The 25,278-nt window shown below is 41.9% G+C and overlaps 3 protein-coding genes across 3 annotated transcripts; 1 reads left to right on the forward strand and 2 right to left on the reverse strand.

Annotated features, from left to right (window-relative positions):
- The first annotated feature begins 1,405 nt into the window (after positions 1-1,405).
- On the forward strand, positions 1,406-2,438 carry LOC140575379 (piercer of microtubule wall 2 protein-like). Its single transcript, XM_072695679.1, has 2 exons — positions 1,406-1,492; positions 1,908-2,438. The coding sequence occupies exon 2, from the start codon at positions 1,925-1,927 to the stop codon at positions 2,261-2,263; it is 339 nt and encodes a 112-aa protein (XP_072551780.1). The 5' UTR covers positions 1,406-1,492; positions 1,908-1,924; the 3' UTR covers positions 2,264-2,438.
- A 283-nt stretch (positions 2,439-2,721) lies between these two features.
- On the reverse strand, positions 2,722-9,300 carry dnaaf4 (dynein axonemal assembly factor 4). The gene is made up of 9 exons (XM_072695080.1): positions 8,799-9,300; positions 8,533-8,680; positions 7,151-7,281; positions 6,259-6,490; positions 5,479-5,615; positions 4,891-5,000; positions 4,362-4,515; positions 3,901-4,006; positions 2,722-3,278 (listed from the first exon to the last, which is right to left on the reverse strand). Exons 1-9 carry the CDS (start codon positions 8,919-8,921, stop codon positions 3,169-3,171), a joined length of 1,251 nt encoding a protein of 416 aa, XP_072551181.1. The 5' UTR covers positions 8,922-9,300; the 3' UTR covers positions 2,722-3,168.
- A 673-nt stretch (positions 9,301-9,973) lies between these two features.
- On the reverse strand, positions 9,974-20,608 carry pygo1 (pygopus family PHD finger 1). The gene is made up of 3 exons (XM_072695079.1): positions 20,196-20,608; positions 17,863-17,948; positions 9,974-16,996 (listed from the first exon to the last, which is right to left on the reverse strand). The coding sequence occupies exons 1-3, from the start codon at positions 20,242-20,244 to the stop codon at positions 15,767-15,769; spliced, it is 1,365 nt and encodes a 454-aa protein (XP_072551180.1). The 5' UTR covers positions 20,245-20,608; the 3' UTR covers positions 9,974-15,766.
- Positions 20,609-25,278: the final 4,670 nt, after the last annotated feature.

Below are 25,278 nucleotides of genomic sequence, written 5' to 3' on the forward strand. Positions count from 1 at the left end.
AAAGATTTTGCCAAGCTAAATATGATGTTTAAGTGCTTAATTGTCTGATATAATAAACATGCTTAGATGTCCCCACCCTTTTACATGCATATTTAGTTTAAAAATAAAAATAAAAACAAAAACATAGTAATAATCATATTATTTTTTTTACATACAGGGTCAAATACATGTATACATATATTGATATTATCGCCAGGGACTGAGAGGCTGCTAATCAAGAAAGAGGTCCCTGCTCCAAAACCGCCACCTTCAAGTCTGACTCAAGTGTTTTATCTTCAGATGAGGCAAAGATGTTTGGAGAAGTGAAGGTGATCTATTCAACCCCAAGAACACTGTACCGGCTGTTAAGCATGGTGGTGGTAGTATTGTACTCTGGGACTGTCTGGGACTGGAATGGTACATTATATAAAGTGGACTGAATAATGAATAATGACTACCTCAGAATTGTTCAGTAAAACCTAAAACCATCAGCTAGACGGTGAAACTTGGACACAACTTGGTGTTTTAACAGGACAGTGACACCAAACACAATTCAGAGGTGGTTGTGAAAATAAAAAGCAGGCTAACATTAAGATTTTTGGGCTGGAAGTCCTGATCTTAACACTATCAAAACTATGTGGACTGTGCTTAAAGGTCAGTCGGTGCCAGAAAACCAGCAATTGAATAAACTAAAATTAAGAAATGGTGATTATCCAACCAGAATTCTGCCAGAAACTTGTTGATGGTTTATATTGTTGCTGTCCAATGTAAGTAGGGGCAGTGGTGGCTCAGCGGTTAGAGCGCCGGGATATCGATAACAGGGTTGTGGGTTCGATTCCCTTGAGCAAGGCCCTTTACCCTCTCTGCTCCACGGGCGCTGGAGTTGGCTGCCCACCGCTCTGGGTGTGTGTGTGTGTACTCACTGCCCCTAACTCAGTAGTGTGTGTGTGAGTGTGAGTGTGTGTGAGTGTGTGTTCACTACCACAGATGGGTTAAATGCAGAGGACCCATTTTGCTGTACAGTGACAAATACATGCACCTTTACCTTTAATCCAATGTAATCTCCAAAACAGCCATTTTACAGGAGGAGGGAAAAACCTAGAAAGATTGGAAATATTTTATTCCAAGTAGAAAAGATAGAAATACTTTATTTCAAGTTAAGATAGAGCATTTCTATTGGTCCATTTATCCAGACATATTTACACAGGGTACAGAGCAGCTACAGGGCTCAAAAGATGGAGAAAATGAAAAACGGCCAATAATGGAGATACAGGTTTTTCATTTTCATTCATAAATGGGTGTAGAAGGCGTCCTGGTCATTTTTTTGGTGGTCTAAATTCTTTAAATCGACGCGCAGCAGGTGTAATGTATAGCATAATGTTTATGTATAGGGGGCGCTGCTGTGCAAAGGCCTCCGTAGCGCAGAGCCATGTAGCGCCAGCGTAGCAGCGCTGCTGGGGTGTTGCCAAGGAGACGGAACTACAACCGGAGCCCAGCAGCCTTCGTCCCACTTGTAAGCAAACGATTAATAAATTAATACCTTTAATAACTTCATCTGTTGATATTTAGCATTTTTCATTACTCTTTACCTTCTGTAACACATTTAATCTTTACAGGCAGATTGAAGGTTTACTTTTCTGCGCTTAATTTGTATGATTAGCATTTTAACTTTTTAATTTTACTGCTTAACTAAATCTAAGAGTACATTTCAAAGACCTGAATGACAAAAAAAACCTAAATTGCTTCACTGTATTCACGCTAATATTGGAATTTTTAAGTCCACCTTAAGTAGCTGAGGAGCAGTCACGTTCTGCAGCCGGACACTCCAGAGTGTGACTGTTAGCTGCTGCACTATTTAAGGTGGACTGGACAATTCCGTGAACAGCAAACCTCAGCCTCTTTTTAACTAGAACTCTTCCATATTTTAGGATCTTTTCAAGCTGAGATGTCCCAAACCGAGGAGCAGCAGCAGCAGGGGCCGCAAGAAACAGCTCTTGCTCCATGTGCAAACCCGGGCAACCCGGTGTTCTCCTGCATAATAAGGCCAAAGACCACCTCCATTTCTCCATGGGTGAAACCCCAAAGCCCCCTGTACAGAACAACAGCAAGTGAGTATGGACTGAGAGCCCCAAGCTTTGAGTCATCGCCATGTTCCTACCATCCTGTGTCTCAGGCCTTCTCTCAGCACCTCGGCCAAAGTGGGATGTATCGGGACAACTCTTTCAACACCAGCCTGGACCGCAGCAGGGTGTATGACTGCCCCAATCTTCAAAACACCATCTGAGTAAGGGCTGGCAGTCAAGAAGAGCTTTCCTTATCCAAGCGGCCTTGTGTAAACTGATGATGCCTGTGAAGAAGCCTAAGGACTGTGTACAAAACTTCTCAAAATGCGTCTTTAAATATTACCTGCCTTGTAGGAGTGACCTGCTGTAGCCCTGGCATATGCTTGTTCCACCTAGCCTGTAATAAAAGTTCTTGCAACAATATGCTGAAAAAATGCCTTAAAAGGAATGTTTTTGCTTTTCTTTGAACTCATGTTTTTAATATCTTATGTATGGGTATTCCTCCTATTAATCAAAATGACTGCATAATCTGATGGGAGAGTGGTTTGGTGTGAAATGCTCCGTTCTGGAGAAAATTACAGAGCCAAAGTTATTTACAGTGCTGGTGAATGGAACCACAAAGAGCTGAGGAGTTGAATGCCTCTAAAAGCTCCCTACACCAAATGAATAGACTGCCTGATCCAGAGGACTTGTTTTATTTAGAAAAGAACATTGACAACACCAAAAACCTTTGGTTATGTGCAATAACATTGGAGCATGTTATGGAAAAAAGTGAAGGTCCCAGGATCCAAGGCAGACGAAATCCTGGTGAATTAACCTGAATCCCACAGTTTGTAACAGGAATCAACAGATGCCCCAGGCCTGGGGTCAAGAAATACTATTTAGGTGTTCTTGATAATTAACATAGGATTAATATTAATATTAATTACATTCATAAGGGATTCATATAGGAAAACTGCTCCTGTGTGTGCAGAGTCAACACATAACACAACGATAGCCATTTCAGGTTCAACCAATATGCCATCGGTGCAGTCCTGAATTATGACTATGAGTGAATTACTCCAAAGCATAACGCATCATAAGCAGATTCTGCATTAATTTATAGCACCGGTGACACAGTCGTTCCTCATGAACTGGATATGGTGCCTTGGACAATCTCTCGGATCTTGTCAGCGTCTGCTTGTAGAGCCTGGTTGTTTGGATCAATCTTAAGAGCAGCCTGGTAGTCCTGAAGCCCTGTGGGTCAAAAGGTAAAAGTTTTGCTTTTCTTAGTTGTTGAATGTCACCACCCTGAAGGCTATCAAAATGTCCTGTTTGGGGACATCTCATAGATTTCAAGTCAACATGTGAGTGAACCACAGAATTGTTTTACATGAAGTCTGCTTATGGTGTTGTGTGGGCTCAGATTCCAGAAATAGTCATAATTCAATTTCACACAATCGTTTGTCTCTGTGCCTGGAAGTCTGACATATGCTAATGACCTCTATTCTAGATGGCCTGTATTGTGCCTTATTCAAAGAGCAGCTTGGGATGAAACAGGCCTTATAACCTCAGTGTGAATGCAGCTGAACTAGCTGCATAAATCAGTGTCTGTAAGTGTGCTGTTTTTGCAGCGTTTCACACATGGACTGTACAGAAAGAGGAATAAATTGTCTATTTGCATTCTACATCAACCTTTTTATAAAAAAAAAAATAATAATAATCAGGAGGAACATTTGCGTTTTCAATGATATGGTCCTTTACTTATTTTTTCATGACCTCAGATGTAGTCCAGCAGACTAGCAGTCATGTCCACAACTGCTAAATGTCAACAAATAGATCTTGCACCACTTTATCTGGCATCTGTTGTATACGCTACCTTCCACATACAGCTCCAGCTCACAGAAAGCAGTTCCTCTCCTCACATGGGCCTTCAGTCGGGCTGCCGCATTGTCAGCAACAGCTGGGGTCAAGAGCTCCAGGGCCTAAAACACACACAGTGGTGTACAGACAGTGTTGAGGTCAGCAGAAAAAACTGGCTAAACCCAAACAGAAGATTGCTACAGTAAGAAAAACAGCAACCTGTGGAAAGTGCAGATTCTAATCCCACAATCTGTTCCACTTTAATGTTGGAAACAATAAAAATGTTTGAAGTACAAAATAAAAAATTAAATCATGTATGAATATCAGGCAAGTATGAGATTTACAACAATCCTTGACTTTCTGAGGTCGCTTCTAAACCATGAGATCACCAGTGAACCACAAATATGTCCCTCACAGCTAAACAGCATACAAAAAATAAAATCACAGAAACTGTTCAGTGAAGAAAATCACACTGACCTGAGAACTGTCCTCAATGGCTTTGTGAAGATTTCTCAGCTTCAGATGACACGCAGCCCGATTGGAAAACAGGGCAGGAATGCGTCTGTTGAGTTTAATGGCTAAATCATAGGCATTAACTGCTGCCTGGAAGTTCCCAGTCCTGAAAAATTTACTGCGAGAAGGAAACAATGGGAAAGAGACTCAACATACACGCAAAAGCTTACCTATACAACTTTCAGACTGAAAGAAAGTACAGTGGAATAATAAATCATAAAGGATTTATATCATGCAACACAAAAATATATATTTATGGCAGTTTTTAATACATAAGCCCACACAAACATCATAAATGAATGAAAATAATTAAATATGGGCCCTTTAATATTAATAACTGAATAAAGAGTCAACTGTAAATCTGAAGCTGATTTACTTTAGCTTTAAACTCAACAGTAGTAACAATAATTTACAATCACTTTAATAGTGTTGAGGAGATCTTCCATCTCTTAATATAACGGATCTCTAATGAATGAAATGAAGTAAAACTTACTCTCCTTTATCCTTCAGCCAGTCAGGGTTCTTCTCCTCCTCCTTCAGATCGTCCAGCTGAGCAAGATCTGCATTCGCCATCCGCCTGGCCTCCGCCTGCTTCCTCAGCCACTGTTCTCACGTTGACACACACACATGCTTGTATGAGACAATGAGAATTGTCTCATACATTTAAAAAAAAGGTTTAAAAAAAAGGTTTAAAGGTGCACGTATTTGACACTGTACAGCGAAATGTGTCCTCCGCATTTAACCCATCTGGTAGTGAACACACACACACACACACACACATGTGTTAGGGGCAGTGAGTACACACACCCAGAGCGGTGGGCAGCCAACTCCAGCGCCCGGGGAGCAGAGAGGGTAAAGGGCCTTGCTCAAGGGCCCAACAGTGGCAGCTTGCCGAGCCCGGGAATCGAACCCACAACCCTGTTATCGATATCCCGGCGCTCTAACCGCTAAGCCACCACATCTCTGACTCAAGAGGAACACATTCTATCACACCCTCGCCATTATAGAGAAAGTTGAGGGTTTAAAGCCAATAGAGCAATAATATAGCACAGCAGATAGCACTTGCAAATGTACTGATCACCTCATCTTCCTCAGGCACGCGGGACTCCCGTAGGGCAGTGGGGAAAACACGCGGAGTGAAACTGATCCTAATGCAGCCTGCTGACCTGGGAGCAGGTGGATCCCTCCGTTTAGCCTTTTTCCCACCGAGTGTCTGACCTAAGAGTGATTCTGTTAGCTGTCATTTCACACAAGTTGCACATTCCAGTCCATCAACTGAAAGCAGATCATGGCAATATTAGTAGAAGCATCTTAGAAAACAAACAAATGATGAGAGGATTTCAGTGCTAAAACAACAGCTCAGGCGAAAATCTAATTTACACTGAATGCATTCAATCAAACGAGGCATGATTTAGTGTCTGTGATCTGTTTCTGTAGTTTTACACTGGGGCTACGAGGGTAATATAACTCTTTGCCTAGATCACACGTTCTCCTCAAACCGTGTGGAGTTGTTCTGTAATCTCTGAAGTTGCTTATGTAGTTTCTGACACTGTACGACTCACTGCTATATATAAACATGGGTAAAAGTACATGATATAGATAAAAGCATTGATATCGGTAATCCTGAAGACTGAAGTTAGTCCATGCTTATAAATAACAGTGTTAAAAATGACATAAGCAAGCCTGTTAGAGATTACTAGCATGCCGTGTCCACCATGCTAATTGGCTATAATATGCTCCCATTAGTTGTTAGCTACATTAGCCTTGCAGCTCTTGCACACAGTGTCAGACACTAAACATGTCCCAGCTGACTACATTTAAGATAAAGCTACTGTAAGAAGCTCTTCTTTCTCTTTCTGACCTTCGGTTTTGCTGGAGTTGTGTGCAGCTCTCGTCACACATGCTTTGTCAGGCTCCTTCTGGTGATGAACATGCATATTGTTCTGCACAGGGGCTCCCTGTAGTCTTCGACGGGCCTCCTCTTCCTCTGCCATTTTTCTCTGCTTCTCTTTAAAGGCCTCCAGTTCCACTGAGACTCTTGCACACTCTTCATCCTTCATCCTCTGAATTCTCACACGCTCCTCTTCCTCCAGCTACACACATGTAGACAGTGGTAGAAGACATCACTCAAAACCAGGACTCTAATCTAATCAAACCGTTCCCAAACAAGCTGCATAATAATTCCATAGTAGTAAAAGTGGGATATGCCTTAAAATATTCCAAATTTGATTTCTTACAGTATTAAGTAATAGTCTTAATAATCATAATTTCTACATGGTCTATCTTTGTGCCTTAAACGTTGTACCTTAAAAATGGCAACTTTACATGAATGAAAATGAAAGTCAATGTAAAAAATATTTTGGAGCATTTCTATTGGCCCATTCATCATGAAATGTTGATTCAATGTAAAGAATAAAACCTGCAAATATGGAGATGTAAGGTTTTGAGTAACAGTGATGATATGTAAATGGCCTCTGTTCTGATTGGCAGCACTGTAATGGAACTAATTCCAAAAGCCCAAACTGAAACAGTCTTCAGAGCTTCAGCATCAATGGACAGATGCAAATGCACAGTTTTTCTAGATTTGGGCTGTATAGACTGGGCAGTGAAGGGTTTAACCTGACAAAGTTTACTTACTCCTATGAACTCTACCATTTCCAGTCATGGTCATCTGCGTAGCTCTACTAAACACACTTTTAAATAACAGCATATTTGCCTTCATAACATCAGCAGCCAGTGATTACATGACAAACCTTCATCATAGTCTCCAGCGTGTACTTATTTTCCTGCTGAATCTTTGTGGCTCTGGCCTTGGAGGTTTCCGCAGCCTTGTTTTGGATTTGGAGAATGGCCTCTTCTCGAATCTCTCTTTGTTTGCTTTTGTCTGCAAGACAAAATGTTATTTGTAAGGCGACATTTGTCATGTGGTCAGTGAACAGTAATGGATTTAACACCATATGAACCTAAATGTTTGTAAAATGGTGAGGAACAACCGAACTTTTCTTTCTCTTGTCTAAAAACCCTAAACTCTCCTGGCGAATTCACAAGAGGAGGTCAAAACTTTCTTAACCAGGTCCAGTTTCTCAGAAGGTAGAGGTAGAAGGTCTGTTCCATGCACGCACACACACACACACACACACACACACACACACACACACACACACACACACACACACACACACACATACTCTCACTCTCTCCCCCTCTCCCTCTCCCCCCCCTCTCTCTCTCTCTCCCCCCCCCCCCTCTCTCTCCCTCTCCACCTCCATCTCCATCTCCATCCAACCATTTACCCCAGACAATATAGGAAGCATTTTTGCACAAATAACTTTACTACCTCACTGGACTCAATATTTATTACACACTGCATAATTTGCACACTACCCCTAATTATTTATTATTCTCTGTCTGCACTGTGTCTATGTTGCACCATGGTCCTGGAGGAAGGTTGTTTCGTTTCACTGTGTTCTCTGTATGTAGCTGAAATGACAATAAAACCCACTTGACTTGACTTGACTTGACTTGACAACCATTTAATTACCTATGTGCTAAGATGCTATTGAAACCCCGGCCCTGTGTAGTATATAAAAAGGTAAAGGTAAAGGTGCACGTATTTGTCACTGTACAGCGAAATGTGTCCTCCGCATTTAACCCATCTGGTAGTGAACACACACTCACACACACACACATGTGTTAGGGGCAGTGAGTACACACACACACCCAGAGCAGTGGGCAGCCAACTCCAGCGCCCGGGGAGCAGAGAGGGTAAAGGGCCTTGCTCAAGGGCCCAACAGTGGCAGCTTGCCGAGCCCGGGAATCGAACCCACAACCCTGTTATACTTATCTATAGCTCATATTTTTTTATAAAATACTAAAAATAGCATCAAATCATGAACTTAAAATGAAAATACTATTGAAAATCTTATTGAACCTGAAAACAGGTGAATTACTACACCTCTTCTATATCAATAAAATAACCATAATAAAATCATTTCAATTATTATAATTGTTAATTCATATTTTTAGTATTACTAAAGCATGTAAAAAACACTAATGGGAAGGTAATTATACCTCAATTTGGTGTCTAAAAAAATAATAAAAATATATATATATATATATATAAAAAGACACCCACCAATATCCCTGCTGAGCTGCTCCCACCGGCCTTCCGTCTTTTTGGGCAGTGTAAAAACCGCAGCACCGTTCCCAAGTTTAGCCACACTTTTCTCATCATCTACAGGCTCAGAAAGGAAGGCTTCAAACAAAAACGGAGGGAAACTAACCTGAGGAAATACAACAGACACCATCCTCTCAGCAAAGTCTCTCACCAGGCTGCTAGCCTGCGGAGCGGACTGGCTGGCTGGGGGAGCTCAGCTAGCTATGCTAACGTTTTCACCTCACCTTCAAGTACTCATCCGTGCAGAGTACGTCTACGTTAGCCGTCTTCACCCCCTTCAGCGGTACGCTGATGTACACGGTCGTTTCTGTTTGTGTCCATGTGTAGTCCCTCACCAGGAGCGGCATTTTCAGCAACAGGTTAGCTTAGCTTAGCTTAGCTTAGCTTTAGCTTTCGGCGCCTCTGTTTAGTGGGAAAGCGTGGTGGTTGCTATGACACCGCCGTGGTTGGTGGGAGGAGAGGTAGGAGGAGGCCCAACACCCCACTCAGCCCCTCTGGTTTGTGATGGTCTGTTTGTTGTAAGTCTTTAGTAAAAATTATAATTAATAATTAAGTTAACTTTGAACTATTAGTGCTGTTAAACCTTTTTTTTTTAACGCAAAATAATAATCGTACTAAGTTTGGCCCCAACGCCCTCCCGTAGGTCTCTGTCTGTACAGGGCCTAGTGCCTAGTATAGTGCTTAAATATAGCTTATACTTTATTTATGATGAAATATGAATTAAATCATAACTAATTCTTATTCATAACTAACCCTTGGTCCTCAACAAACTGCTTCAGCAACCTTTTTACGAGATAAATGGATGGATGATCAGTCATTGGGCTGGATTAGCTCCGCTAATCCAGCCCAATGACTGATCATCCATCCATTTATCTCGTAAAAAGGTTGCTGAAGCAGTTTGTTGGAGGCTAAAGCTCTTAAAACTACACTGATATATAATATATATAAGAAAAAAAAATGACTGATTACTCTATTATTATTATATTTATTTGTTATTAGTTGTTTTAGTGGTTATTTAATTAGTAATGCTACAGAATGAATTAATTATCAGAGTAATCAGCATCTTTCTATGGGACATCTCTGTGCAGGACCCAATGTGGGCTTCTTTTCTGCCACTTGAAATAGACTGCAAGTGTTTTCCTGCTCTTCCACACCTGGCTCGACTCCCGTGGCCTTTCACGAGGTTACAATGAGTGTTATAAACAGTCTAGGAGAGGGCCTTCACCTCTGAGCCCAGTGGAGTTGTACACAGATAACACTGAAGCACAAATGTGGTGTTAAGCTGATTAATGTGTATGGGGCCTATACCAAAGGCACTAATCCCTAATCACAGCCCGTCCTTTAATTTCACAAAACTAAACCAGCCACTTTCTGACAAAATCATCACATCACTAGTCCATGTGATTCATCTTCCGTTCAGGGTTTATTTTTAGCTGTACATTCAGTGTCCCACAATCAAATTAGTTGCACCAGGTGCTGAATATGGTACTCTGAGAATCATGTGATCACACACTGTGCCTTGTGATCCTGATCGGTCATGAGTTAAACAAGCAAAGCATGGCTAAGGCACCAGGTGTCAAACAGTCTTTACACAGCCGGCTACTTCAAAACCATCGACTCAACTTTTTGTTGTTTGGGGTTTTTTTTGTTGTTTTTTTTTTACAAGAAGGGGAAAAAATATCACATCCTCTAAGGAAAGTATGACATGTTTACAACGCAAAGCACCAAGGAAGGCATTTGTTCATGTTTTTGTTCAGGGGGTTTAGTCACAGTCATTTCTGATGAATACTTATCTTACACAAATGAATCAGGTGTTTATTTGGCTTGATTCAATATAGGGGTGAGCGATATGGCCAAAAATATATGATGCTTGAACAGTGACTCGACTCTGACTTAACCATTACTGATTCAAGACTTGTCTTGGACGTGTGCCTAAATGATTCGTGAGTCGACTCAGACTTGCATTTAACTGACTCGCGGCTCGACTCTGACTGATGCCTAAATGACTTGTAATTTTACTGCCTTATGCTTAAATGACTCGAATCTCGAACTCGAATCAGACTCGCACTTAAGTGACTCTGACTTGTGCTTTAATCATGTGACTCGACTGTGACTTATGATTAAATGACTCATGATTTGTAACTCCATTACAAATAAAGCTAATTTATGGCCATACGGCGCACACCTAATTCATTCAAGATTTCTTGGAGCGTTAGCAATTCCTTGGTACATAAATACAGAAGTACGGTACAACAGAACCACAACACATCTGCACTGCTGAGTTACAGAGAAGATCATGTTTGAACTTTACATTCATGATTGCCACACTGCTCCAACCGCTGACACTCAGACTGCATACAGTCAAAACAACATTAGAACAATATTCAACTCAAAAGGTCAGATGTATTACACATCAACAGGAGCCAGCATGAATAGAAAATAGTCTATCTTCAGTTCCTCTCAATGTGGGAATAAACATGTACATTCTTTTGAGACACTCCTAAAGCAAAGCTGTCTTACATATTAATTAATTACATATTACAAGGATCTGATCAGCACATTTATTGACGATGATCATTAACCTGGGGGTAATTCATACAAATTATTGATCCAAACAGCATTAGATCACAATACTCAGATACATTCTGTGCAAATACTTATTAAAGTTGTTCTTGAACTGCCTTCAAGTAAGGGGCTCTCATTAGAGTTGCCTCTGCAGAAGCAAACTGAGTGAACTGGTAAGGAAATGCAATCAGGAGCATTTCTGTGCACATAATCAGGCTCTCTCCATTAGTGTCATTGTAAAGGCTCGCTGTGAGCATTGCTGGACCAGAGTATTTACGCTACATGTAACCACACTTGCATTCATTACCGTCGGTACAAAAACCTTGCCCTTCTCCTGTAAAGATCCCATTTTCAAGAAACATTAAACGGCACAGTGAATGAAATATAGTGCAAAAGGAAAACAAAGAAGAAGACATGCAGAGCACAAGCAAAGCAGCTCACTAAGACTCGACTACATACCGTAATACCTTAGTCCTCTACGTTACGAAAATCACTCCAGCAAAGAAATACGCTACAGCAAATGAAAATGGTAATGGCTACATTCAGCGCCCAAAGAGCTTTAGTTCTTCATTTTGCTCCTTTAACAGAGTTAATAAGGCTTTGGAAAACTACAAGCAGGTGTTCGAAGGCAGCAACTGGAGCACTTTTTACAATCCAGCCTTCTTCATGGGCCTTCACTGTGCTGCTCCAACTCCTACAAAGGCAGCTTCCTTTGGTACACAGTACTCAGAACTAACCCTTAAACCTGAGGTACGTTCAGGTTGAGCCGACAAATCAAACTGTGTCTTCTGAGGAGAAAACAATCATCGAGGCCCAACCGATATGAACACATTGTAGCTAATGCAGATACTGATGGGGGGGGGGGGGGCGTCCCAATTGCATACTGATTACTACTAACTCGTTTAGAGTATGAAGTATGTAGTACAGAAACAAAGTTGAGTAATGAGTATTACTTATTGAGCATACTCTAATATTCAAGATACATACTCAAAAGAACCAGTCGGTGATGGGTGTGGGTATGATGGATATCATACCCTTCCTACAATGCAATGCAAAACGGAAAAAGGGGAGCTACTCAAGAAAAATGGTGGATATTGATGCGAGTGCAGTAGCAACAGCAGCAGGAGAACTTGCAGGGATGCATGTTGCATAGCAACACTTCATCATTTCCTGTTAGTAGAAAACGGATTAGTACATAAGTGTTTCATGTGCTAACCTGCCAAACCTGCACTATTAAGATTAGTATATAGTATATACCTTAAAGTATTAGTATGTAGTATGCAATCGGGATGCAGCCATTGATTTTGGGGAAAAATCTTACATTTTTTGGGGTTAAAATCTTGCCCCAAAGTCACTGTTTTTCATTCCCAGCCACTAACTTGGGATTCTCCTGTTTTACGATGCCAACACCAACAGGAAGGTGAAGGCTAGCACAAGCCTCCTCGAATGTGAAGCTAAGCCAACTGCATCTTTTTGAACGGCCTCCAACACAAGCTCACTGGCACTCAACCCGCTTGGGGGATAATGCTATGTTCTTGGCACAACAGCTGACAGCGCTGGCTAGCATTGAACTCAGCGATGGAGGAAAAGGGCCATCTTGTTTTGTACTCACAGCAACAGATGGCTGTTGGATCACCAGGAATCAAACTTGCAACCTCCTGATGACAGCAAACACTTTGATACCACCAGTGACTGTAGAAAAGCACAGAGATACAGACAGCACAGCATCTCTCAAAAGTGAAGCAAGCACAGGTCTAGCGCCCTTTGCTGGCTGGTGGCAGTATGGTGTGTAGCTCCGCCCATCCCCATATGTTTTAGTAACAATACAACCCGTTCTCCATCCCATTTTCCTTCTCTACACCGTCTTTGCATCTCCTCTCATTCCAACAGAAAGCGGTCACTGTGCTGATACTGGCACATTATTTTTTCAAGTTGTTCCCCCTGAAATCACTTGAAACCCTTATTCTGCTACATTGTAAGAAGGCAGGGTTACACTTTGGAATGGAACTAGGACCTTTCGGTTTACGTGGATTAGCTGCAAGCTGTCAGGCTACTAGCTAGTTAATCATACTATTATTAACAGACACTCTGTACAAAGTCCTTTGCAGGTGTACATTGAAATTGAAGTAAATTGGCCAATGTGATCTGATTAGTTGTTAGCCAGCCAGCTAACGATTAGACATCCCAGACAGAACTCTTGCCAAATACTGAATAGTCCAAATACTGTTCAAAATATTATTATTTTTCTTCTTTTATCATCACTGGTGCATGCTAACTCAGCTCAGGGCTTTAACTGGATCATAGTAGCTTTTTGGGTTATCTACTGTAATTTGATGGAAATGTAAATTGTTAACTGTTGGACAAACTGGGTATCCGTTGGAAGAATCCCCTTCACTTCCGGTCATTTAGGCTGCACTGTAAGCTCAGTGAAGGCGGTCTGAGACATGCTTGGCCTAGGAGAAGGGGGCAGGTCTACCAAATGAGTGGGCAAATCTGGCTCCGCCTCTAGTTTCTACTGGACAGACCCTGGTTTTAAATTTGACAACATGGCTGACAATTTTGGCTTTATTTCTACAGTATAGAAATAGCACAGCATCCGTGTTTCCTACAGTCATTGGATGACATTCAGGAGTGAGCTAAAAATCTGGTATGATCTTATATTCTAATGAACTTCAATAGTTTTAGCAGTGAAACATTGAAGCAGTGCTTTACCGACAGGCATGATTGTCATTTCTCCACTGTCACAATTCAGGAACTCAACTGAACAGCAGAAACCCACAGCCTTCATTAATACAAATACTGTAGCATAACAGCTCATGTCATCAGCTAAACAGTATATCGGCCAAACCCTCATAAGAACACTGAACGATTACAGAGAATAATCCAATATTCTCTGGATTTTGTCAGAAATGTAACACATATCTGAAAGCACAATCACTGTTCATCTTCGGAAAGATGAACTCAAGACCTCAGAGGAGACAAAGACGACAACTAGGAGGCATCAGGTCAGGAAAACACTAACTATATGAATGACTGACGTTAGAATGGATTTCAACACCAGAAGATGAGTTCATGCAGGCACATGGAAGACATCGGACCTCAGGCAGTACCAAGCTGTACGTTTTAACAGGGTGTCCACAACATCAGTTTAAACAGATGATGAATTAGAGGGCAAATCGGTTGCATGAAACTGAAGTCCAAGTAAGGAACAGATCAGTAACAGCAAGAGAATTGAGAACAGAGAACTGAAACTGAGCCCAAAAGAAACCAAATTACTTTGACCTTCACACTGGCAAAGTGACATTTAGCATCCCTTCAGAGCAAACCCCAGGATGAGCAAGGCCTCAGCTTTGGCGTAAGTAGCCTCAGCTCAGGTGACAGTTAGCTTGCTAAATAGAAAGCCAATTAGCTGTTGGAGAAACAGCTAATATTGAATGAATGTGAACTTAAACTTAAACCATTTGAGATGTTATGCTGAAACTATATATATATTTATGATTCAACTGTAAAAGTCCATTTAGCATAGACCAGCATTATTGGCCACTAGCAAAAAGCATGGCTGACCAGCTAAACCAGTACCAGAGCAGAGTAAACTTAAGCTTAAACCAGCTAAGCTGTTTTGTTTTCAGATAGCTAGCTAGCAAATTGTCTAAGCTTAGCCCTTTTATTTTGATGAAGCTAGTAGCTTAGATATAGCCTCGATTTAGGCTGAAGCCATCTCATAAAAAAAAAAATATTATTTATTATTAATTATCTTATGATGCCATCAAATGGCTAATCCTAACCATAGCCTTTCTTTTCATTCTGAGGGAACAGTCCGTTTATAAAAAGCCTCAGCTTTGGCTAGTTAGCTTCTTTGCTAAGCAGGTACCTATCTGACTCAGTCAGCTAGCGAGCTAAACTGTTGAATATTAAAGTTAGGTAAAGGATTGTTAGCGAACATAATTTGCTCCAGATGTTCGGCAACAACATGTTTATAATGGACATAAATTGGATAACTCAAAATCACTGTTTTGGTGTGTGTCAGATATCTAACTAACCAACAGTAACTTTAATCACCTTTAAGTCTTTTTTAGAAGCTAACCACCTTGCTAAAATGACATCTAATGCCAGTAAAGTAGCTTCTCCTACCCCCAGACCATTTATGACGGAGCAGTAATTTTAATAGAAACCTCAGCTTTGGCTCAAGCCACCTCATACTGGACAAACATTAGCTAGATGGTTTGCGAGGTAGGTGACCAAGTAGAGGATATATTAACGTCAGGTTTGTTCATGAACGAAAAAATGTTTTTCATAATGTTTATGATTTAAATGACATAAGCTGTATGAATTAAAATCATACTGGTTCGTGTTAGAGATCACCTCAGATATTAGAGTTAACCTTTCCTTTTTAAGGATCAATCAGCATGAATGAAGTTAGACTGAAGATAGCCAACTTACTCGTCACCTGACCTAAAAATCGATGGTTCAGAATGCACTAGCTAGATAACTAGCTAATCTCAATCAGTTCGGGAGAAACCTCGGCTTGAGCAGCCTTGGGCTTCACATCTGGAGTCTGCAGGACTGTATCCAGATATTACTGCATTGGCAATTCTTCCAAAAACAAACTAAAAACAAGACGCAACATTCAGGACTGTCCCTCGCTGTTTGTCGTAGACAGGCCCAGTACCTCCCGTGTTTTCAGGAGCTGTCCTCCTTTTTCCTCCATGCAGCTGTCGCAGCCCCACACGGCGGCCGTCTCAGCTGTCAGCAGGTTGTAGGCCGTCTCCGTCATCCCTGTACACACCCTATGGAACCATTTCTGACAAGAAGCCTCACACAAAATGGCCTCTTGGTCATCGTTCACCTCACAGAGGCAGATTCCACAGGGGTACACAGGCTCCGATGAGGAGGTGGAGTTGTTCGGCCTGCTGGGGTGAGCCGAAGGTTTTTTGCTGGCCAAAGCACTGACGCTGCGGCCAGCGGTCCCGGGCCTCCGGCTCCTCTCTGCAGTGGTTTCAATGTGAGCTGCGGGCTGTGGTGATTTCTTCAAGGGGTCGTTGCCAGGTCGGATCACTCCGTTGATCTTCTCCACCCCTACTTCAAGGCCAGCTAGGACACTTGCCCGGTTCTTTCCTTTGAGCTCCACTTGGGTGTCTTGACCTCCACCCCCCTCCTCGGGAATCTGGTTTTGTTTCCGTGGCGATGAGGCATTCGGGCCAGCGTTTTTCCTGTTTGCGGTTTCACTTGGGTCCTGTTTGGGTGTAGACGTAGGTGTAATGGACTGCCCAAAGTTGCTAGGTGGCAGAGCAATGCTAGGGCTTCGGGCTGGGCTTGGTTTCACCATCAGTGGCAAGTTCCCAGTTCCCTCCGGACCAAACCCAGGACTCAAGCCATCAGGACCACTCTGGTTCTGGTTCACATTTGAAAGCAGCTGGTTCCAGTTTTCTGCAAGGCCTGGTTTAAAGGGCTGACCAGCTGGAAGGTGCATGCCACCATTGTTGTTAAACATGGGCTGGCTGGTGAAGGCTGGACTGTCGGGGTGGCCGTAGGTAAAGCCAGGAGGCCGGTTAAAGCCCATACCCATGGGGCCCATCGGGTTCTGGGCAAAAGGGTGCGGCAGCTGATTGCGCATCTGGTATGGCCCCCCATAAGGGGAGGGCATCCTGTTTTGGATATGGGGTGCCATCCGAAGCGGGCCATAGCCACTAAATCCAGGGTAGTGCGAGGGGCCGAAATAAGGGTTGGAGGTGTTCAGCACCTTCAGAGACGAAGGCGGACAGTTGTAGTTATCGTCAAAAGGATTGGAAGCCACCAAGTGATCGGAGCTGGGGTTTGCCGGGGGAGCATATTCAGAGAGTGGAGAGAAGGTTGGAGCCTGCAAAGACACAAGGACATAATGGTGGGCCTGTATTGAACTTTGTAGCAAACCCAATAATAACATTTACAAATTGCACTATTATTTCACATATTAGCTACGGCTAATGTGACTATTTTGTCAAATGTCCGTTTTTTTACAATCAAGTAATGATGAACTACTGTATTTAAATTGTATTCGAGTTCAGAAGCATCACATTGTACACAGATGAGCCAAAACATTATGAACACCATCTTTCTATTACCATTCTATTGCTAAAGATGTGAACTTTTTGTGAAAAGGAAAAAATGTGAATAATATATATATATATATAATTAGAAAAATAGAGATGGACAGGATTTTGGGGGATGGTACCAACCGAGGGCAGGATGCTACATTAACCTTTTCAGGAAAGTCAGTGTGACTTATTAATGTTTGGTGCATCGTCTCTCAAGACGACTTCTTGGAATCAACCACATGTAAAACGCTGTTGAATTGCGAGCACCTGCTGAGAGAGTCCGTAAACTCCTGTGCAGAACTGTATAGCTCAGACTGTCGTTAGCAGTGTTTGTTAGCTATGCTGTGTTCTGTTACTCTCTGTACTGGGCTGAGTCTTGAGAGGGGCATCCGGTTAATAGTGTATTACAGCTCTGCAACAGCAACTCACAAAACATGGATCATATAATCCGACCAGCTCTCAGGATTGGCTAAATGATTGCATATGTGGGCTGAAAATCAGCACATACTGATACATAACCAATCGATCCTTCCATCTCTAGTTCTCACAGCGTAAGAGACAGCTGGAGTTAAATAGTGTAGAAGAAAAAAGGATGTTGCCATTTTGATGTTTTGATAAAACAGTGACTGTAGGCCACAGATTCATGTACCTGTGTACTGGACTTGCGTTTCTTCTTATCTGGGCTCCCCAGGAGCAGGCCCGGCCCACCTAAACCATCGAGACCACCGTCTCCTCCTGCAAACCCAAGCACTGAATTACCATAAGCTTACTGAGTTATCACATTCAGTGATCTGTCCTGGAGAAATGTGAAGGAATACATTCACTCTCAGAAATCAATCAGTAGGCAGAAGCACAGCTGGAGCCGATTTTTTTGCAGTGCAGACCTCCCACCTCATCCCACAGCATGTGCGGCTAGGTTAGCACCTATTAGCAAGTTACTAACAAAGTCATTTTCACTGGTGCCACTTTTTTATGACTAGTCAGCTAGTGCAAATAAATACTGTGTGTTTTAATGGTTCTTTGCACAATTAAATGGCTGTTCTTTATGGTGGAGAGGCTGTGGTAAATGGTTATTTAAAAGAACCCGTATTTAAAGGTTAAGAGCTGCACCATTAAGAACCTTTTAGACATAACGTGTAAAGAAGGCAGTTGTTGACGTTGCAGGACGTGCAACATTGCATAAGACAATAATACAGCTTCATACAAAAGAAAGAAAAAAACATCCCACTGTATACAGGGGTCTTTACTGTGTACTGTATTAGTGTGAAAATTCATATTTCTTTAAATATTGCAATATATATTGCAGACAAATAAAGTGGGATGTCAGTTATTCCAACATTGTTCATCCCTAGTTGTATCATGTTTGTTTTTAAGTCTTGCCTGAATATTGATTTATTATATTAAGTTATAAAAGCTCTCTCTTCTCTTTGTAAACAAATTTTACTGTACATTTTATTACTGTTGTTAATAATAATAATATTAATAATAATAATAGAATCCCTTTTTTCCAACAGGTTCAATAGAAAAACATCTTTTTTTCTGTCAACCTGAAGAACACAGGAAAAGAACCATTAAAGCAGCCAAAAGGCTGTTTGAGGGGTCATGACTATGCAGAACACTTGCCTTTGATAAAGAAAGTGAACAAGCTACGCCAGGAGGACAGTAACCCCGTTTAACCCCAATAACATCTGCTCACTCATATCACTAGTACCTGATTCGCCACATGCGTTTACACTAGGTAGTCTAACATGTCTCCAGGAAGTCAGACAGAAATCCAATTGCTGTGGGACAGAATATGCAAATTCAAGGTTACTCGTATTACAGAGGTGTTAGGAGTCTTGCCCAAGGACGCTTATAGGTGTAGCGCAGCATAGTGACCCAGACTGGGAATCGAACCCCACATGGTGTTGTAGCTCACTGGGAGGTAGTGGTGTTATCTGTTGCGCCACACCAACCACAATTATTACTGGGGTGGTACGTTGTACTAGGTGGGGTTCTGGTTGTACTGGGAGGGGGTCTGGTTGTCTCTTACAACATGTGGCTCAAACTTGTGTCGGGCCTAATTAAGCCTTGGGTAAGTCCAGGTGGGAACAGGGTCAATATGTACGGGTATCATCATTTGCATCCCAAATTTTAGGCTTTTAGAGTATATTGTGGATGGGGTAGTGGATAAATAGCACTGCCTAACTGTTTTTTTTTGTTTTTTTTAATGGCCCACCAAGTTTCACACACTGTGACCTTTTATTTATGCCAAATCACCCATTCCTGCACTGTGAGCTAATGCCAGAACCATCCACACGTGGTTTCCTGATATCACCAGACTTTAACCCAGGACCATCTCTACAATTAACCAGTGCCTTTCCTAAAGAAAAACTGTTTAAGGAAGGGGGGGAAGAAGGGGTACAAACACATAACTTAGGGGACAGAAACGTACCAGTTGCACCCCTTTTTGTCTCACAGGGCATCACTGTGATGGAAAACTGTGCAAACTAACAACTGCACTCATCTGCAGGCCTGGCAGGTGTGCACAGCAAAGCATGGGGAAGTGAACTGGAGCAGCTCCATTAAAAACAAGTAAAAAATTAAAATAATAAAACAAGCACGTGAAGCATTTCAGCACAGGACTGGTCAAACCTGCAGCTTTATTGGAGGGCCACTCTGGCAGAGCAGCTGTGTAAACCATTTCAAAGTTCACAGCAGCCTCTAAAGCTCTGGACTGTGTGTCCAGCCCGAGGACCAAAACATTCAGCCTAGCCGGATCAGAGGACTGCTTCAGGATCCACTGCTGTCCTGCTGGACGTTCATTCAATCCGTCAGAGGCCTTCAAGGCCGAGCAGCTTCTCCTTCCCCACTGTAATTATGGTCGAGACGCTCTCTCACTCTCTCTCTCTCTCTCTCTCACACACTCACACACACTCTCACACGCAGGCAGCCAGCTAAGCGCAAGCGCCCGAGCAGAGCAAAGGGGGGGAATCACATTACCTCTGTTTCTTTTAAGCGAAAGCGGGTCTTTCTCCTGCTCCGTGGACATTACAGGTCACCTCACATGACTCCAAACACCGAGAACGGGCAGAAAGGCACCACCTAACTTTGAGATCTGGCAGATTTGACTGTGCGCAGCTCGCCCCCCCTTCTTTTAGCAGCAATCACTGCTATCTGTGTGTGTGTGTGTGTGTGTGAGTGTGTGAGAGAGAGAGAGAAAGAGGAGGAGGAAAGCTTCAACCTCTCGCAAACTTTGGGAGGAGCGGCCGGATTAAACTTCCTTTTACGCGCTCCTGGAGGGGGGTGGACCAGCCCGGCTTTGCTGGAGGTTCCCCCCGGGCTCCTGAGCGCCGTGTGGGGCTGCGCGCTCCGCCGCTGGGGCGTTCTGAGGGGGGCGTGAGGGCAGGCCGCTGAGCAGATACCCCTCTGCCTTCAGCATGTGAGTGTGTCTGAACGCTGCGTTTGATGTGCGGTAGTTTCAGACCGCGCCGCTCAGGCGCTGCAAACACACCCGTACTGCGGCAAGGCCCGCCTCCAGCGCCGCGATTGGCTGGTCGTGGCCTTCTTGCCGGGGTGTGATTGGCTGGGCAGGTTAACAACTTGATTTAAATGTGAACATAATTTCAACAAAATAGAGAAGACAAATAAAATGCAGTACATAATATTTAATACAATAATAATAATAATAATAATATTTTATTAATATTATGTTATATTTAGTATTTGGGGATTTTGTGAGCGAGAAATAATACAAAAATAATCTTTTACATATTATTTGTCAACTTATCCGCCTCACTGATATTTCTAATTAATATATATTTATATATAATGTTTTGTATACGCACTGATTTTCTCAACATATCTCCTGCTCGGGGAATGGCCAGTCAGACAAGTCGCTCAGCTAACGAACACTAGGAACTGGCCAATCGGAGCGCAGGAGGGCGGGGCCTGTCGAAATACAGGTGGGAAAAAATAATGCGTAGCTGATGTAACATGAGGGGAAATGGCTCACAGGAGGGTCCCTCACTAATCACCGTGTCCTGGGATCACTGTAGACTGACTGTAGAGTGTAGTGTCAGCCTTTCATTGCAGAGGAAGGCGAGGTTTATGGCAGCATTGATATGCAGTGTAGTGTATAACTGACCATGTGTATTAATTAACCTGTTGACCTGTTGACCCCTGGTCAGGGCGAGTCATGTGTTTTAATCACCTTCTTGTTTAAGCAGCCACAAATAGCCTCCGAGCATCCACCTGCAGGCACCCAGCATGTTCTTCTGATGTGAAGGTGAATGTGTGGGCATGTTCATGTGTGAATGTATAGATAATAACCCTTACAGTGTTTAATCAGGTGTAAATATTAGAAGGCAGCTGATTTCAGAGACCAGCTATACTAATTACTACTAAAAAAATAATACATGACAAGACACGTTTATTTTCACATTTTTATTTATTCTGGCAATCATTTATTCATTCATGACTTAAAATATCTTCTTTTTTCAATCTGTTCTTTTCCGCATTAGATATTTGGCGTGGATATTAATGTTATAGGGAGAAAAAAAACAAACTGGCCAAAAAATTCTGATGCTATATGTGTATTAAAAAAAGAAAACAGAAAGAACAGAAAACAAAACACTGACAAGTAAAGTAAGTCATTTGAGAGGTACATTCAAAGTTCCAAGGCTGGTGGAGGGCTTTGCTGTAGTGTGGGACGGCTGTGAGCCCCCCTGAGTTAAAGCTGTATGTGGCCCACAGGCTCCACAGCTACAGCTCCTCTATCAAACCCTCCACACAGCCTCTACAGGTCGAGAGGCACCAGGAGCATCGGGGACATGACAAAGACCCCTTAGGCCATCCCTTCCCTTTAAGTTCAAACAAGCTCAGAAAAATAACAAAACACCTGAAATGCAGAGTGTGTGTAACCCACGACAGCAGACTAAGCCCCCCTGAAACGGATGAAAATCTCCTCTAGTCACCGTCCCAGTCTAGAATCAACTAAATTGGGATTCTCTAGTTAAACTAAAGGGTCATTCAAGGGCTCCTTGCTACCCAGATGACATGCAGGGCTATGGGGGACCCATATGAGTTTAGGGTGGGCTGTAATGATGGGGTCCATTTGGGAAGCCCAAGTGGGTCCCAGTAACACATATATAACCCTACTCAAAGCCCATGCCCACCGGGAACCCACCAAGCCCATGTACCACCCACCTGAGCCCCACATGAGCATATAGGTACAGGCAATGGTTGTGTATAGAACCATGACACCCCTTTTGTATGCCCTTTTTTGACCCTATCTGGTCAGAGTGTATTTTAGGGAGGTTTAATGTAGATGGAGCTCAGCTGAGGCATAAATAATTACACACTAAAAAAACAAATACACAATTGCAAATAAAATGCAACAAACATCAGCATGTATTTGTGAGTTTAACATTTCAGTTTCCTGTTTTCTGGGGTGGATTCACAGTGTATTCAAATAACAGTTCATGAGGCATCGAGGCGAAATCAAAACTTCACTCTGTTTTCATACAATTTCCAAAAAATGAAATGTTAACAATATAATTTTCTCCTCCAGTGAGAAAAAGGTTTAACAAAATTCAGTCATTTAATTAAACAGTATTTTACCTTTGGTCTGCTTAAATAGATTGATGTAAGCTCGACAGTGTAATACTCTATGATTCTCAGTCTCTCATTCATTCGCAAGCCAGCAGATCCTACACTGGAATAAAACTTTCCAACAAGAATTCACTTCTGAAAAATTACAAAACATCATGCAAAAGGTAGGAATATTAGATAATCTGTGCAACGGTGACTACATTCTTTGGTTTAAGGTTGTTTGCTTTAAAAGTTAAAGTTAAACGTCTGATTGTATCTCTCTGGATCATGCAAAACCGCTCAACAAAAACCAACTAGCCTCCCCTGATTGAAAGAAAGTTCACGCAGGATGTTGATTAATATATATATATATATATATATGTATCTCTATATATGTATAAAATTTTCATCTACAATACACACACATCCACGTTGCTTGAAAATCTTTTGAGGGAGGCCAATGGGTGACTCAACTATTCGGTTTTTAGTAAGCACGAAATCCAGAGTCTTCTTGATTTGTATCGCTGAAGAAGCAGCCCCTGCACCTCAGGAGCTCTGGGACTGCCCGCATCCCAACTCTTTTGGTCACCATACAGGGTGCGGACAAGAGAGGCATCTTAAAGAGGGGAAAAAACAGCATCTTAGGCCTCTGCTCCACTGCTAGACTGGTCACTAGATTAAAGGAATTGTTCCTCATTTACTCCAAAACGTAGTCGATGACCCAAGAAATACAGCAAGCATGTCTTGGGTGATTGATTACATATAAATTTGAAAACCATTCTTTTAAACACACTAAGAATTTTAGAAATTTGTCTAGTAAGTTCGGTCAAAAAAGCTCTGCTTTGCCACCCATTTCTAAAGTTCATGTGTTGAATCCAGATTTGTCCAGTCTTGCAGTAAAACAGTGGTTCTCACTCATCACTGGGACATTTATCTTTGGTCTGGTTTAAAGAAAAACTCATTGTCATCATCATAACATCCTGGTGAGCAGCAAGAAACTTAAAAAACAAAACAGAAGTAGCAAACAATTCTTAGGATGATGGCGTCTGTCACCGTTGCACAATTTAGTCGCCTGATCTACAAAACAACTAAAACAAATTCAAAAGACAAGTGCTAAGCCCACATTTCTACATCTACAATAGTATCAACTATACGAAAAGACAAAACGTAACTAGAAAGCGTACTCAGTAGTACATATACGTCAAGAAAAATATATATCTATGGAGGTAAAAGGTTTTTATGGTGTTTCTTTCTTCACTTTCATTTCAATGATTCATTTTGTTTTTGCTCGTAACAGTCACTCTTCTAAAGCAGCAGCTCTCAGTCACACGACTGAGGACTCCTCAAATACGCGCAAACACCGCAGACTGCGCTCAAGAAGGTGATGAGTGGAAAAATGTGTGTTTGTAAGTAGAAAACACAAAAATGTCCACTTCATGGTGTCCCACGGGCTGGGACAGAACTGCTGTTACGAGAAATTCTCACAAACACACGGCTCCCAACAGAACTAATCTCTTTTTCTGACTCCTCACTGACTCCACTATAAGGCCATTGTTTTTTTAAAAGCCTTGAAAGGAATAACTCATGCCCAAAAGTGCTAATGTGGAGTTTGAAAGCTTAGAGGAACACAACAGCCATGAAAGTTGTTGCAAAATGGATGTGAAAAAAAGAGAGGATGTGACTGGTTTTCATTTGTTTTTAGCATTTTTGGGCTAACGATATTCCTTTAAGGTTTGCTGTATTGAACATAGCCAGTACCAGCATTTTAAAAAGGCAAATGAAGTAAAATAAACTTTGAAAAGAAAACTGGAACCACCACAAACATATACCTCCTTCTGAAAGGCCTTTCCATGCATGAGAGGGCGTCTCAAGCCTCCGAATTAAAACTGGCATCAAATACTGTACAGACATTCAAAAGAGGTCAGAGCAATTCGCCCAGCAAAAGCAGCCCAGCTCTACAAGGATACCCTGTCCAAACAAAGCATGTCCCTTCAAATTGTCGACATGGCTTTTCAAATGTACTAAACCTTGAGTCCCTGAGTTGAGTAAAAACATAACACTAATTAACACAATAACACTTAAAATGAGGTAGTTTAAGACAGGGACTGTAAGAGCACTGATATATTAACAAACATACACATTCATATGATGAACCTGAGAACCTGATGTTTTACGATATTTGGAGTGGTACGAAAATTAAATAAAGGAGTAAAGAGCTTCAACTGTAGTGGAGTTAAAGAAACGCTTGCAAGTTTTAAGCTCTTACAATCCCACTTATGAACTTTAAAACAAACAAGAACAGACAGACAGACAGACAGAGTGTAAGACAAAATCTAAGCTAGTAGGAGCAACATTATTGCTATCAGGAAGTATCATCTGTCATGTTGAGGGGAAGCCTATTACATAACTAGCGCATAATTAGATATTAAATATGTGTATATATAATAGGAGTTTACTGTGTGGTAAACTGTGACAGCTAAACTGCCACAAGTGT

The sequence above is a fragment of the Salminus brasiliensis genome, chromosome 13 (genome assembly GCF_030463535.1).
Source record: "Salminus brasiliensis chromosome 13, fSalBra1.hap2, whole genome shotgun sequence".
NCBI lineage: Eukaryota > Metazoa > Chordata > Actinopteri > Characiformes > Bryconidae > Salminus > Salminus brasiliensis.

Excerpts from the sequence above, each read along its gene's own strand:
- pygo1 (XM_072695079.1), bottom strand. The coding sequence starts at position 20,244 with ATGTCCACGGAGCAGGAGAAAGACCCGCTTTCGCTTAAAAGAAACAGA. Across the intron at positions 17,949-20,195 it reads TTCGCTTAAAAGAAACAGAG|GAGGAGACGGTGGTCTCGAT; the intron begins GTAATGTGATTC and ends TTGGGTTTGCAG. Across the intron at positions 16,997-17,862 it reads AACGCAAGTCCAGTACACAG|GCTCCAACCTTCTCTCCACT; the intron begins GTACATGAATCT and ends GTGTCTTTGCAG.
- dnaaf4 (XM_072695080.1), bottom strand. The coding sequence starts at position 8,921 with ATGCCGCTCCTGGTGAGGGACTACACATGGACACAAACAGAAACGACC. Across the intron at positions 4,007-4,361 it reads CCATTGAGGACAGTTCTCAG|GCCCTGGAGCTCTTGACCCC; the intron begins GTCAGTGTGATT and ends TGTGTGTTTTAG. Across the intron at positions 3,279-3,900 it reads GCTGGAGCTGTATGTGGAAG|GGCTTCAGGACTACCAGGCT; the intron begins GTAGCGTATACA and ends TTTGACCCACAG.
- LOC140575379 (XM_072695679.1), top strand. The coding sequence starts at position 1,925 with ATGTCCCAAACCGAGGAGCAGCAGCAGCAGGGGCCGCAAGAAACAGCT.